We start from the raw sequence: 16,367 nt of genomic DNA, 5'->3' as shown, positions 1-16,367 counted from the left end.
AAGACAGAAAACTCACAGATTCTCTGAGCAACCTTTCCCACTGCTTGACAGTCCTGATAGTGAAAAAGTTTTCCCTCAGACATAGTTAGATCTGCCATTTAAATTTAAGCCTTGTACCTCATCCTTCCTCCACAACCCTGAAAAGCCTGACTCAGGTGTTGCTGATAATCTCCTCACAGGCATGGGAAGGCTGCCCTGAGGTCCACCCCTGCCACAGGTGTTTCTTATCCAGGCTGCAGAACACCTTCACCTTCTCTGTAACCTCCCCCACACCCTGTTCTCCACCTGACCTGATCGTCCAGTGAGACTCATTGTTTGTTTCAGGGCTAAAGAGAAGAAACTGTTGCATCTTTCAACTACTGCCACGTAAATATATAAGCACTGAACAACAAAATTAGCAGGAATATATTCAAGCCCCTACCTTTTCAAATGGATTTTTGCATAGGAACGGCTTTGAGCAGAATTTTTCTGTTCCCCCTCAGCTGACATACAGTTGCTCCTATTCCTTCTTCACAGCTAAGGCTTCCTGGCTTCCTTTATGCTACGTGTATTGAGTTCACTGAACTACTTTTATTTTCATGTTTTTCAAATTTTTTGATTCTAATTAAGACAAGTGTTGCATGTTAAAACGCTTTTGAGCTGCTAAGAATTCAATACTCGTAATGCTGCCTTTGAAATATTTCTTATGTAGAGCAATGAAACCATTCTTATGAAGAATTTAACCCTCATATTGGAAAGGATTTTAAATCCTTCTGTCCTCCGTGAATTTGAGCGTTAGTTTGAAGGATGATTAGTCAATTTTCGGACCATTAGAAATTTCTTCTGGATCAGGGCCCAAAATAATTTTGTATCCAAAACATAATGAAATAGACTCTAGTACTTTCAGGAGGAAAAACGAAGTAAGTCTTTACACTGTCTGTTCTTTGAAAATGGGAAAAAGAAACTGAGATATATATGACTGCTAGACTACCTTTAAGGGTTCCATCACCTCCAGCTGGAGAGCAGACTGACTGTGGTGACCTCAAGGAAAAAGACGCAGCATTCCTCATTGAAGGATCGCCATCCTAAAGTGACAATGATAAAAAATTAACATTATGAACATGAACATCTGCTAAAAACTGAAATTAGTGCACATACTGATAAAATGTATTGGACAAAAAAGCATACAAGAAATATAAGAAAAATACTTATTTACATTAGAACCTTGTAGCTTAGACTGCTATTACAGTACTACATAAGCACTACTCCAGAGCACAATAAGCCCTAATGTGAACCTGTAACCAGAATATGCACACACAAATAAATCTTTGTACATGTCTTCTAACTCCATAAGCATTTTGGTTTACACTAAGGTTTCATTTAGAAATTTTTGCTGCAAGCACTCACAGTAAAGAGCTGAAGAGCAGATACATGACCTCTAGACAATACCACCTGAATGAAACTGAGTATAAAGTGCAGATTTTTAAAACAAACTAATCACTTTTTCATTTAACCTACCCTTAAAAGCTTATCTAGAATGCCTTCTTACTTCTGTGGTTGAACAAATCAATACTATAAAAAGTTATACAGAGTATTAATACTATACAAACACTATATAAATTAATCCATATCCTCCAGCATACACACCTCAGCCCTGAACAAAATCTCGAGAATTCCCACTGCAGCAGCTGAGATACTCTTGTGTAAAACACAACTGGAATGACTTTAGCTTGTTATTGGCCTGTCTCAAGAGCTAAACAGGAAACATCTCGATGGCAAAATGAACCTCTTTCCCAACCGGTTCCAGTGAAATTATTAACTTTTGAAAAATCTGTTCATAATATAGTACTATTTGCAATGATGTCCATAGTCCACTTTTAACAATGTAAATGTGTCTTTCTCACCTCCATGCCTTTCTAAAATCAAATATGGAACTCACTATTCCATTTTGCATTCAGAGCTTTATGTGGATTTTTCCAATGCTTTCACAGAGCCTTCTGCTAGTCAGGGGTAAATCATTCTCTGTGCCCTAAATAAATTTCAACTACAGAACAGTATTTCCCCTTCTAAGCACTGTTTTTTATACAGCATTTACGGGAATGTTGTGGGAAAGAACAAAGTAACACCTCCTATATCTGTGAAGAGTCAATTTCTATAAATATAAGCAAATTGACAGAAGTCCATTTTTTTCCAAGGCAAAAGTCCATCCTTTACAAAGGAAGGAAGTTTTCAAAGAAGTTCTAAGGTTATTAAATGTTTCCTAATAAACTGTTGATTTCAGTAGCTAACATTCTAACGTGGCCCCTGTTGAGGTATCTGGACACAGGCAACAGTTTCTCATATTCACAGAATCACAGACTATTCTGAGATGGAAAGGACCCAACGAGGATCATTGAGTCCAACTCTTAAGTCAATGGCCCACACCGGGGATTGACCCCATGACCTTGGCATTATTACAGCCACGTCTTAAGCCACATTCCTCACTTTCTTTTTCTTTTTACAGACCTGAATTGCCTGTCTGATATTTATCCTTTTGACCACTCTCAACCCAATTAATGGAATGTTAGAAGGTTCAACTGTAATTACGTTTTTACGTGTCTGAAAGACAAAAGTCAGCATCGAGGAGTAATTTCAAGAGTTCAGCTGGTATTTCAGGGAGGCAGAGACCTGCAGAAGTGGGTGACCACACAGTCCCTCTGGTGATGGCCTGGCAGACACTGCCCACTGCGCAGGCACAGACTGGACCCTGATCAGGCTGCCCCTTGTGAAGGTGCAGCTGACACTGCTCAAGGAAAAGGAGAGAGTTTGAAATTTATGGACTAAAGCTGATGATGCAGCGAAGAACATAAATCCATGAGAAATCAGATTTCATCTGTTTCAGCATTCATGGGCACTTACAATTGTATCAGATGGTTGTTTTCTTTCCTACCACAGCACAATAAACACAAAACTTACACTGTGGTACTAATTACACTTATTTTTCCAACAGTGCTTGCAAGAAGAGTTGTTGCCTCATGTAACGAAATTCTCATGGGCAAGGAAATCTAATCCTCAGATCCTGTGCAATAAAATGAACTGCATATTAAATTTATATGATTTTTTTAAGTTAAGCTGAATTAATACCCTATTGACTTACTAATTTTTCTCCCACATTGAAATTATGGAACTTACTTTTTTTCAAACTGACTTTTCTTTGACTTGTAATAAATCTCAAAAAACTCTCACAAAATACTGAAAAATAAGCTTAGTAATTTCTTAGCAAGTATGTTACACTAGGACAGGATAGGTCCTTTAATTATGACTGTCAAGGGCACAGGCAAAAGCAACTTTTACTAAGTTAACTAAACAGACTAAGTAAGTAGATGACCTTTTGGGTAGAGATGCCATTCCTACACAGCTGACAAACTTTCAGAAATGTGCATTTGCAGAGTCCTAGTTTAGAGCTTCACCAAACGATGAATTATATTCTGGGAATGCTCTCGAGTTTACCAAAGAATTGTCCTTAAATTGAATGTTTGTGTAGTGAGCCTTCAAGGGTATATTTGCCAATTTTTTAGAATCATATATCAAAAATCCACAATGTTCTGTAACTATTAACTTGTTTTAAGCAATAAAATACCAAAATTAATCAAAATAATTACAGTTTTTAAGTTTTATGATTCTTATAATCCTCATTGATAAAGATCTTGTCCAAAGAAGGCTGCAACATTGAGCTTGTTATTCATACCTTGATGCAAAACTTTAATCCAAATTCTTCTAAGTATTTTCTGTGTAACAACTTCTAAGGTCAGCTTTTAAAGGGGTAATTACAAATAAAACACACGCAGCACATTTGCACCATTAAGAAAGAGCACAAAAGGACAGAAGTGCAAGTTTACAATGTTTACTACTTTTTGTTTAGTGTTTCTCCAATTAGACCAACCAGTGAGGGTATACTTTGATCTCACAGTCTGTCCATTTTGAAAGTTTCAATCCTACGTTTTTATGAACTAGAATAAAGTTGCATTGCTTGGATCACAAAATTAAGGATGAGTATTTTTAAATGTTTAGTCATTAAAATTATGAAATTAATTATCCTAATATGAAAGCTTTAAAAAAAAACCTGTCTTAACTGTTAACTAACTTCTGTTAATTGTCTTAACGAAACCAAGATCCTTTTGATAATGTCCCTTTAACACAGTTGGAGGGATGTGTGTACATTTAATGCCAAGAATAGCTTCCTACTTTGAAGAACGTACATTACAGAAGCAGAGACAGAAAAACATCTGATCACTGTGTTTATGATAGATTCTTTCATTGTAACACTCGCTTGTTTAAGATACTACTTCTTGGAAAATCTTTTTAATTGTTACATTTAAGAGAAAAGCAAGATGAATAATAAAACTGGTAACTCTTTTGGAGTTCTACTGCATTAATCCTGATAAGGCATTTGAGGAGTCTGGCGTTAATTGCACACTTGTTGAATGCAACACTTTTTGCTTCCACACAAGATCTTTTGAGAGACTGTGTGCCAAACTTGCAAAGAAGAATCCCAACAAGCTACATCCAAAGCATGAGATGCTTATGAAGATGAAAAATCACCAGCAGTTAAAAAAAAGGAAGTGGGAGAAAAAATGTGGAGGTTTTCAAGATATCAGAAGGAATTTCTCCCACAAAATGTAAAGTCATTAAGGGAAAGCATCTTTCAAACAAATCAGGCCATAAAAGCACAAAAGAGACCATGAAGAAAAAACTTTCGACAGAATTCTTGCCTTTGACAACACTATTATATTATCCAATAGGTCAGTCAGACTGACAGTTGCAGTGATGTCCAGACAGATAAATTAACTCACACCTATTTAAAACCCAGTATTGTTTGCATTAACATATTGCTACAGCACTTCTAGAGACACTCTAGCATATCCTCAACTCAACACATGAGATGAAGAATTTTTACTCTTCCTTATTTCATTAGAATTTATGTAACAAACAATTCTGAAGGAAATAGAGATCCAGAAGAAATTAAATCTCACATATAAAGGTTGCCTGGTTGAGTGCACACATCTGAAATTGAAACACATCTTCAGGAGTTTTATACATCAACATCAGAAACTTACTGACTTCTATGGCAGCTACACACATGCTTGTTTATCAAAGTAAATATTTGCTGTATCATAATAAACTGATTTAGGGGACATACATCACTACTTAGTCTGTGCACCATCTGTAGGTAGTCTTCATTTGAGCCATGTCTAGAATTATCAGCATGATGATTAGCTGAATTTCCAGACAACTGGCTCGAAACTTTATTTTCATGGAGATTCCTCATCCCAGCTGTGACAATGGGACTGGATACAGAAGCTGAAATACAAAAAAATACAAGTAACTATATGGACACATTCCCATACCTGTTAACTCTTTAAAAGTCCACTCTAACAACAGATCTTAATAAGCTGGATGTAAGAGGTCTGGAATCTGACCAAAAATACAACTTTTTAATTGAATCCTTCTGTCACAAATACCTTGATTAAAAATAGATAGTCAAGATTTTCCAAGAGGATTTAAAACCTAAATTCCATGTACAGATTACCAAAGTGTCTCTCCACATGTGTTCTAGTCACAGTCAGTGTCTTCCTTACTGATTACAGAAAACCTTTATTCCATATAATTTGAATTCACTACCCTGTAACTTCCAAGGTATTCATGAGATATACAACATTACATACAGAATAGTTATATATATTCTAAGCACAACACTAAACTTTAAGAAAAAAATACTTAAAAAAGAATTCAATGAGCATTCTACTTACCAACAAAAAAATGCCCTAGATACTTTAGCACTGTTCATGTGTTCAAGATTGTTTTTAGAAAAGGAAAGAAAAAGGAATCTGTTCATTCTGAAGGTCATCTCTGGCAGTTACTGCGTATCTTGAGCATAATTCTAACCAATGTAGAATTATCTACATGGCAACTATGCAAAATGGGTGTAAAAAAAGGAGCATGGAAAGCACTGCAACATGAGTATGTGCTTTTCCTTTTCTTCTTCCCTTTTATTTATTTGCTTTTTAAACAAAGTATATTCTACCACTGTTTACAGCCAGGAAAGCAAAGCTTAAATACACCTGCCTCAAAGATTGTCCATAAGCATGCGACTCCTTCGAAGGAATTAGAAAGCTGTGAAATGTACACATGGAAGTAGAGCTGACATGAGACAGGAGAACAAACCAAATATCACAGACTCACCTTGATGCATCTGAGGATGAGGTGTGTAACTTGGAGGGTGTGAGTACGGCATGTATCCTGCAGGGCTTTGAGGAGCATATGGACTAGGCACTGGACTGTTCTGTTGTGCCAAAAACCTGTTACCAGAGCTTGTCTGTGGTGGCACAAACCGACTAAAAATAAAACAGAATTAAAAAAAGAAAAGTTTTTAGAAGTTGTAAAAGAAAATTTAGACAAATTTATTATTTCTTTTGTAATATTATACCTTCAGAACATTTCATAAAATTTCTTTATGACAAAAAAACTTAACACAATGGAGAGCCCCCTTCAAAAGCAACACTTTGAGCTATTGATACCTTCCCAACTGCAATTATTACTTAATAAGTCGGAATAGAATAGAAAGCATTTACAAAACCTCCACCTAAATGGCACAAATATGTACTAAAATTAGATCTGCAATTTCCAAAAGTTAGTCTAAAAAGTCTGAATGAAAGTGAAAGCAAAAGTTTTAATTAACAACGAGGTCACTATGATTAACACTGAGCCATATACTCTATCACTTTCCAGTAATATTTCAAATAAATTCATCCAACAGAACTAAACTGCCAAGACACAGGAATGTGACAGCCAGTCAAAATCCACTGAATACAACTTTCTCTTTCACTGACTTTATCTTAAGACTCACTCTGCACATAAGAAGGCCCAAAAATAACATTGACTTGTGACACAACAATACATGCACACTATTACTTATATTCTTATAGGAACTTTTCAAAATAAAAATAACTAAAAAAATACATCAGAAAGTACACTACACACTTTCACAGCCCTCAGTTCTAGATAGCAACTCTAGGAAGATGAGCTTTCATATAAACACCCAAGTACTTAACACAAGGATTTCAAGACTTTGTACTAATCACTGTAAAATTCCCAGTTAAAAAAAATTCCTGAAGTCCCTTTTAGATACAAAAGTTAAAAAGTGTACTGGTTGTTGTGAAGATACAAAACACTTCATTTGCCAAACAGTTACAGTAATTTGAAGTGAAATCTAAAATCAGTTTAGTAATGGTATCTAATAGCTGAAGATGAAACCTGTTAAAGCCCCGTACCTGCACTGAAACTACATAATACAGAACTCCCTCCTGTGGCCCACAGTACTTTATTATATTAATAAAGGCCTAGATTATAGGCACATGCTATTTGCAAATACTCAGAAAGATAAATAGAAATTTGACGAGGATACTGCTGCAAGACTGCCCAAACCACCAAGTCTGTATTTCTCTGTTACAGCAGCACTTGACACTTTTACAAGTGTTTCCCACCATCCTGCCACACTGGTACTGGAACATGCTGGAACACATTAGCCTGTTCTCTCCTCATCCTGCCACCAGCCTCAGCCTCTGACGTGTATTAAAAAACAGAGGGTGGCAGGAAGCAGAGGGACTTCTTAGACAGGAAAGAAAGTCTGCCAGAATTATGGGATGGAGAGAGAAAGAAGAAGCACAATGAATCCTTAGAATACAAGGATTAATTCACTGACAGAAAGACATTTCTTTGCCATCTGAGGAAACTTACCCTCTGCTGTCAGACAAATGCAAATTTGTCTTGACACTGATCAACTTCCACTCACATATTTGCAACAAGAACTGACTGTTGGTGTAGGACGAATGGGAAGTTCACTGCCCCTCCCGCCCCACTGAAAAGAAAGGATTACCTGGAAGGGCTGTGTGAGATAGTGGTTTGCTGATAATTGGAAGATGCAGGACTACCACGCATGGAATTCTGAGAAATATTAAACTGCGACATCATCATCCCTATTAAAAAGAAGACAGTAGCATTACTTTACATGTATTTCCTTTTCAATCAATCAAGTCTCTCTTTCCAGAAATAATTATATACAATGAGATAATACACTTTAATGAGATTATAAACTTTTCAGACATTACAGTCATCTACTCACAACTGTTAGAAAACATTAGAAATTACTGAATCATGTATGAAGTCTATTTTACATCATGAAATACAAAAGTCTTCTCTAAAGCTGTATTAATTCAGTTATAAATACCAACAGTAGCTCCTTCTATTCCTTAGAGCCTTCTAAGCCAAAACCTACTAGTAAATAGAAACACTTTAAAACAGGACATGTGTTGTGCACCCAGGCTGGTGTGTATGTAGTCACTGTGTCAATAAGTAAAAGATGTAGAAGATTCACAAGTCAGAAGAACACCTTATCTCCCACTGTTGGAGCAGGCACAGCAATCAACCATCCTGGGCTGAGTGCTGCAAGATCCTCACACTGCTCCCACCAAATCTACTGGTCTCTTTCTATCCAGAGACAAAAGCTTTCTATTCCACCTCCATTACACTTGTAAGAAATGTTATCAAAGATGGTGCTGAAATGCTTCAACTGCAAAGCAGAACCAACACCCCCAATGTGGGCCCACACAGCCTGTAAATACCCACAGTCGTGCCTTGTTCAGGTGTTGAACCAGCTGGCCAGCCACACGTATCAATGCTCTTGAAACTAATTTAAGAGGGCAATGCCCTTAATTTGCTTCAACTTCTAGTCAGCCCTGCAGTGGTCAGGCAGTGGATTGTATCACCATGGCAGGTCCCTCTCAACTTAAATGTTCTACTCTATCCTGATTTAAAGGAATCTCTTTTTCCCCTCTCTTTTATAAAGGTATAAAGAATACCCTAAGAACTACACAACATTAAAGTGATACAGAAACACAAAAACTAAATTAATTTTAAATTATTTTAGCAACAGAATGTAATGTTTTGCAGCTAAAAAAGTGGCAGAATTCACAAGGACACAGCAGCTTGGGAAGCCACAGCACGTGATCCACAGCCATAGCTAAAAGCTCATCAGTAGTTTAAGTATTTTAAACCAAAAGTTAGAAGACTGACAAAAAGTCCCCAAGACAAAATTTTTGAAATATTTTTGTCAATCCTACAGCTGGTGGCACCAATTTCAATGACTGCAATATTCACATAAGCAAAACTAGTTTCAGGAACCTTCCCCGTCACCCTCTTTTCTCCTCCACTTCCCTCAGTGGAGAAGAGAGGTGATAATCCCACAGGAATGAAGCCCAAGTGCTGCACAACAAGCACTCGTGCACAACAAAACTGGCCCTTAACAGGAGAGAAGCAAGTTGTGCTTAAAAAACTGAGATGCCTCCATACTTCAATACAGAGTAGGTTTCACTGTCCCAGGTAACAGAGGGGGACTCCCCAAGTTCTGCAAACTTTGCTGAAATGGACACTGGCTGTCTTGCAAGTAAGGATGAAACTCGAAGAGTTTCCTTAAGCCAGCAGCTAGGTACAGTATTTTAGTCAAATGACTAAAACTTAACATTCCTGAACAGAAACCTGACAGAATATGCCCATATGGGGAAGAATTATACAGATGAAGTTTCAAATCTGTGCTGCAAGCAGAGTGCTCTTTGTAAATGCTGTAAAAATGTACCTATTTATGTTCTCCTCCCTAATTTTAAAACACCTTGAAATTAGTCTGAAATTGATCACTGGCATTATAGTATCTTCTTGCACATTTTTCACATTGTTGTTGTATCACTAAGCAGCAGATTTATGGCTCCACTGTGTATTTCTGTACTTTAATTATTTAAGAACTTCCTTAAATGCAACCTTAATTTTGAATGTTGTTAATGTTCAGGTTTGAGAAAACACCATCCTAAAAGTGACATTACTAGAATGAGATTCCCTACATATACTCCCAGTCTTACTATGATTTTTTTTTTCTTGGAAAAAAGTGATTATGTGTAATCCACTTTAGTAGTCTGACCAAATGACAAAGAATGCACTTCATAAAAACACACCTCAAGGTCACCCAAAAATTCTTGTACAACTAAAGTGTGTTACAGCATGTATCCCAAAGATAGGCCAGCTCACCAGCAGGTGATTTTTCACTCAAATACAAACTCTTATTCCCAGGACAACTGCACTTGAATACTTGCATAAATGAAAAAATAATATTGAAGTCATTGATGTTTACGGAAAAATGTTAAGATTTTAATCTCCCCAAATTCACAAGTTCTGATAAATAGTTTATAGTGAATATGAAGTTCTCCCTGAACCCCACACGATGCCATCAATACTGTTACTGAAATAAACTATTTTAGCTGATCTTCCAACATACACCTGCTGAAAGACAAAGCCAAAGTGTTGAGAGGCAAAAGAGAAAAAAGTAATGTGAAATGTGAAATTAAACAGTATCTCAATTTTAAATAAAGAATTATAAATCAATCAACTTCCCTCATACACTTTAAGATGAAAGACAGGAGTAGCTGTGAGATGGCAAATAGAAGCTTTCGTGTGGTCTGATGAAAAAGTTACAATAAAATTAACATTTCACCTTTGTACCATGTTAGGCCTGACACCAAATGGTGATGTGACTCAGTATGTTCAGACAACCTGGTAATAAAACACAGTCTCAAAAATCTAAGCTGTATGAAGACCATTTCACAATGTGAGTGTTACCAAAAGACAGGGAATAAGAGTTAGAATATTGCTGAATCTGCCAGCGATGGGCAGGAAGGGGAGGCCAAGGGGGCCTGCTTAGGACACTTCCCTTTACACTACTTGATCATAACTAAAAACAGTTCTTGTCCTAAACTTGCTCTCCCCTTCATTTTTGCTACCCAGCAGTATAATTCATTACACCTCAGAGAAGGATTAGCTGTCAGGACAAACTCTGTAGGGCATCACAAACTGCTAAGATGAGTGGCAGGGAGGAGCTGCTGAGTGTGGCTCATCCAACCTCATTTCTTACCCCAGAACTATTAAGAACTATCACTGCAGGGATACTCGACAGTCACACAAATGTTCAGGAAGATCAAGGCATAGTTTTCCAAATTCAATTATTTACTAAGACAAATAAATGAACGTAGTAATAAAAAAATCAAATAAAATTGCTTTACTGTAAAATCCAATCACTTGTCCTAGAGATTAAACTTTGAGGTGAGACAAACATTTTTTAGGAAAAATGCGTGGTAGCTTTTATTTCCACTCTTATTTTAATACAATTACTCTTAGAATATATTGAGGTACATAGCTTTATATCATTATCAAATACAAAGCAAGGCATAAATGCAACAGCTGTGCCACATACAGATTTGTGGTTTGTATTAGTCCCCTGAACTTACAGAACAACATAAAATGCAATCAATAAAGAATCAAAAATCCTTACCGCTTTGTACCCCGTATCTGTTTTGCATGCTTTTCTCCCTGAAAACATTAGGATTCCTTGCCAGGATAGCCTGCAGCAAGACTGGTATATCTCCCTCTGGATCATCACTGCCAAGGTTATCTTTCAACTCTCTGGAATTGTGGAAGTAAGCAAATAAAGAGGCAAATGCATTTTCAAATTATAAGAAACTATGAGTCAAGTAAAAAAAAACAAACCAAAAAAACAAACAAAAAAAATAACCAAAACCAAAATGAAAGAAGACAATTTACTGTTAAAATCTAGGAAAAATCAAGTCTGCAAAGCACTGCTTTCTACCTCTATTTTTTTTCTTGCTCTCTTCTTTAAGGATTGGCAGAAGAAATATTCCTGCTAGTCCTCATGGCTACCTTCTGTTCCTAAGCACTTACATATATGTGGCTGTCAGATTTAGGCTATTGTAAGAAATTTCTTATGCTCACTTTTAAATCATGATTTTCTTCATAAAAGAACACTTTGGCACACAATCACGGATGTTTTACTTTAGGAGTGAAAGGTAACATATGCATGGTTGTGTAAGATTCAGGTTTCAACCCAATGTTTTGAAAATCCTTTATTTTGAAAAGGGGAAATTTGCCTATCTTTGAGATCACAGGATTCCCTCTGAACCATAAAAAAAAAGGTAACAGATTTTCCAGAAATGCATCTGTGCTTTCGTTTTGTTTGCTCTGAGGACTTTTAAAAAATACTTTCATTTTATCAAAACAATTGATTAGAACATGTAGGAAATAGACAGGGTTGTCAACACAAAACAATTCAAAGGACACCAAATAAAAATAAAAATAAAAAAAAAGCGAATACATTAGCATACTCGATAGCTCAATTCTTACAATATTTAAGCTCCATACCTAATCAGACCTTCACAGGTGTCAGAAGATTTTCTTTTTGTCTATGCACATTATTAACTGATGTCGAACACAAATTAATATTGCACAATCAACACCATGAACTCCCAACTGTCAAGAAGGGAATAAGCATCTGACCGATGAAATAACCCCCACAGTTATGGGTAAGGACTGTGGGACACACTAATGTCTGACTGAAACATCTGGCTCTTACACTGCAAGCCCAGTGAAAAACCTGCGTGCTCTCATTTTCAGATTCTCACAAACACGCTTCCCAATTCAGATAACTTTGATTTTTCTGATGTAGAAGTTCAAAATACATACATGTGATCTGTTGACACCTGATTGAGACTGTGGACGAGTTGTGAAACCAGATTTTCATCCCTGCAAGCCAGAAGGCAGTTCACCTCTTCAGCAATCCGTCCATTGAAAAGCAGGCTTTTTGTTGTGGTAGCAGGTAAAGGTGATGGAAGAGGCAGCTGGTTCAAAACTGTTACCAGAAAACAGGGAGAACTTCAGAATCACTTAATGAAACACAAACATAAAAATATGAACACCTTCTTACTCTCTTGTGATTAAGAAAGAAAACCTGCTAACTAGAGTTAAAACATAGGGAGGATTTTTTTTTGGATCATGAACACACACACTCTCTCTCACATCCCCCTCACGCAACACCCCTTCTCTACTCACCCACACCCACATTTGTACTCACACAGCTATATTTCAGTCTCTAAATATTCTAGAATATTAAGCTATTTAATATGTTATGGCAGCTTTCTCTTGAAGGCAAAAGCATTGATAAAGAAAGGAAATGGGAAATTCTTGTAGCTCTGTGCAGTACTGTAAGTGCATTGAGCATATACTTTCAGTTTTCTGCTCTGACCTTAATAATTAATTAGTATTCCCACCTTGTAAGGTTTAGAGAAAAACCCAACAAAACAACCCACCAAAAAACCAAAAAACCCAACAACCAATTAAAATCACTAACTAAATTCTCAGTTTGTTGTCCTCTTGTAGTATTTACTCCTGTGTTAGTTACCTTCTCAGGAAAGGGCTGTTGGTTGGTATGTTCACTGATGTGTCAATTCAGTCACTGAACTTATTCACAAATCTCAGTAAAAAGGTTCAGTGAAAACACTGACATTGAGACATTGTGAGCACCCTATACTTTCACAGGGCATTCTTAAATCTTCATATATAACAAGGAAGTGTACCATATAAAAAACCTTGACCAGATGACTGGTAGAACTACACAGACCAGACCTGTGAAGATAAGCCAAAGAGACCAAACACCTCTCTCGCTTCCATGGGCCCAGGAAAACAAGCTGACTCTAATGTCAAGTTCTGAGGCTGATCACAACTCTGAGATGAAGGTTTTAACTGAACCACTAGAAATAACTTCAGAAAAAAAATAAAAATAGAACTGTACTGAAATAGCTAGCTTGCATTACTTGCATCAGATTACCTTGAACGTGCCTGAAACTTGGAAAAATTAGCAAAATCAGCAAAACATATTGATTAATAGAGAGTAAATTGAGCTAGCTATCTAGCTAGCCTACTCTGCTGTTTCTGCGCATCATGTCCTCCACACTTTTAGGACAACTGGTCTTGTCAATTCCAGTTCAGTGTTTAAAGAAACTCCTTCACCCGAGTCTAGCCTGTGACTTCTACCAGTTAAGTAACACTGCCTGCAAATCTTAATGCTGAAAAACTGCCCCAAACCAGGAATTTACCATTTGCATCCTGATGGTCCATTATTATACATAATAAAATACACACATAAACATCTAAATACATAAGCAGCATCTTTCACTTTCCTTCAGAATACCAGAAGGACATGGAGTGGGCTCTTCCCTCCAACACATCTGCCTTTTTCACTGCAGGCAATTAAAATCAATTGCTGGGTATGTACCTTCAGTGTATCTGAAAAGTCTCCAATTTTCAACAGTGTTACGATAAAAATAAGAACTCAGAAGCAGCACCTGGGCCACTGAGTCCAATTATTCTCAGACAGACAACTGAGATATAAATTCTTTCTTATATATTGTATATACCTGAAATAAACAAGATGCACCTTTGTCCCAGCTGCTCGTATTGCAATGGTTGTTCAGTGACCTCACTGGAGCAGGAGCAATAAATCTCCTCTTATTTTCCACCAGAAATCTATTTTTGGTCACATTATAACCATTCGGGTTTACTTCAGTATCAGCTTTTAATGTACATAGTCCTTTTCCTTTCCTTGCATTTTGCCTTTCTGATGTGTTTGAAGTCAGCACACACACCTTTGGTCAGCAGAACAGCTCAGAAAGGCGTTTCTATTCCAGCAGACACTCTTTGCACCTGTTACCTACAGCAACTGCTTCTGTACTCTGTTCCAAACTAAGGAATGGCGTTTCCAGTATATTCAGCATATTCCATAACTCTGCTTGGTTACTTGCACACCACTGTAATCAATCCTGTGTCTCTCTCTTTCCAGTGAAGATGATGGGATATGGGTTTTAGAGAAGTACTTTATTACTTAAATTTTGTTCTTTATTTGTACCTTTATTTGTCTGGTACCCAGTTAAGTTACTGAATGATATTCCAAACAAATGACGAATTCTTATTTTTGTCAGGCTTCCTTAAGGGCTTTTTTAACCTACATTTCATGCTTAAATTAGCATATTTTATTTGGATGGATTTTTAAAATTAAAACAATAACAAAATTAACATTTTTAATGCCAAGTCTGATTTAAACAGATTTTACCCTAACAATTTTTAAAATAAAAATCTTTTCAGTATTTTGAAACTGCAAGTTTTACTGAGAAGGTAGAAAATAGCACAGATAAGACAATTAAAACAGAGTACTTACGGTCTGTAAGACTAGCAATCCCTGCAAGAGTAGTGATGGGAACATGAGGCATATCCCCATTCATCCTGAAGTTCTGGGATGGTAGTGCCTACACAGATATTTTAGTTCAGGTGCCAGCTATCATTACTTCCCATCTCCCAAGCACTAAAAGCAAAACAAACAAAAAGAACAAAACAATATTAAACTCTCAGTTTACTTCTTTAGAATTTCAAATTCATTACACTACCCTTAGACAACACTACCCTTAGATGCATGCTACATAAACTACTTCCAGAGTAGAACAGGGCAGATTTTAAATAAGGAGTGGCATTTTACAATGAAAAGAAGCATCTTTCTGCTCTCAAAAGCCCTTCACCCCAAAGAGACGCAGGACAAGGCAATTAAAAAGAGGAGTTTGGTCAGGTTATACAATACCAATGCAAACCTTCTGTTAGATCACACTGCAATGGATAGCACTCAATGCACAACCACCTTAAGTAATTAGCTGTTACATTCACTTCATAGATACGCAGAAGGAGGTATTTTCATAAAGAGATTACCAAGTACAAAAGGACTAATTTACAAGTGCAAAAATCAAGGAGCAAATACACTGAAAATATAAAACCTTAGCACATTATAGAAACAGTAGTTATTTCCAAATTGTTCTGGAAATATCTCTTTAATATAAAACTCTATCTGGTCAAACTATTATCAGATATTCTATTAATCCCTCTGGGGAAAAAAGAAATTTAACCACCACTGTACTAGCTCATTTATTTTCTATAAAACAATATATTTCAACTACAGAAAAAGGAATTTGTTCAGTCACTATAGTTTTCACTACAGATAAAGATCCCAGCTATAAGGAAATCCACTAAATTACTAAAAAAAAGTAACAGCAGGTCCAAAACATCAAAAAGTTTTAAACACCACACATTGCAATCCCCTATTATATAGTGAAATGAACATGGTTTTCCTGACGACATTAAAAGAATTTGATACATATGTGGTCACCTAATGTAAACAGGCACCTGTGTTAACAGTTTTGGGAACAGTAAAAAGAGTTCCTTTGCAAGCATTTCTCTTATCTCATTATTTACTTACGCTTTACAAACTACGTTTTTGAGAATTACATATAAAATACCTACACACCAGGAGATCCCTGTCATTTTCTTAGTAACTTTGACCTCATTCTTTTCTTTTGCCACACCAACGGCAATACACAGGACACCACTGCTTATAAACACACACAGACTGTCAGAGAAGG

The 16,367-nt window shown here is 36.5% G+C and overlaps 1 protein-coding gene across 3 annotated transcripts in view; it reads right to left on the bottom strand.

Moving 5' to 3' along the window:
• The window catches only part of NIPBL (NIPBL cohesin loading factor), a 140,891-nt gene that overhangs the window by 79,728 nt on the left and 44,796 nt on the right, over window positions 1-16,367 (bottom strand). For all 3 annotated transcript variants that reach the window (XM_071581344.1, XM_071581345.1, XM_071581346.1), the window contains exons 2-8: window positions 15,122-15,265; window positions 12,595-12,760; window positions 11,390-11,520; window positions 7,895-7,994; window positions 6,202-6,353; window positions 5,159-5,319; window positions 971-1,064 (exon numbers count right to left, since the gene is read on the bottom strand). In XM_071581344.1, the coding sequence (XP_071437445.1) occupies window positions 971-1,064; window positions 5,159-5,319; window positions 6,202-6,353; window positions 7,895-7,994; window positions 11,390-11,520; window positions 12,595-12,760; window positions 15,122-15,185 (868 nt within the window). In that variant the 5' untranslated portion in view covers window positions 15,186-15,265. The remainder of the gene's footprint in view (window positions 1-970; window positions 1,065-5,158; window positions 5,320-6,201; window positions 6,354-7,894; window positions 7,995-11,389; window positions 11,521-12,594; window positions 12,761-15,121; window positions 15,266-16,367) is intronic.

The sequence above is a fragment of the Pithys albifrons genome, chromosome Z (assembly GCF_047495875.1).
Source record: "Pithys albifrons albifrons isolate INPA30051 chromosome Z, PitAlb_v1, whole genome shotgun sequence".
NCBI lineage: Eukaryota > Metazoa > Chordata > Aves > Passeriformes > Thamnophilidae > Pithys > Pithys albifrons.
This window is presented reverse-complemented; position numbering and strand designations above follow the sequence as displayed.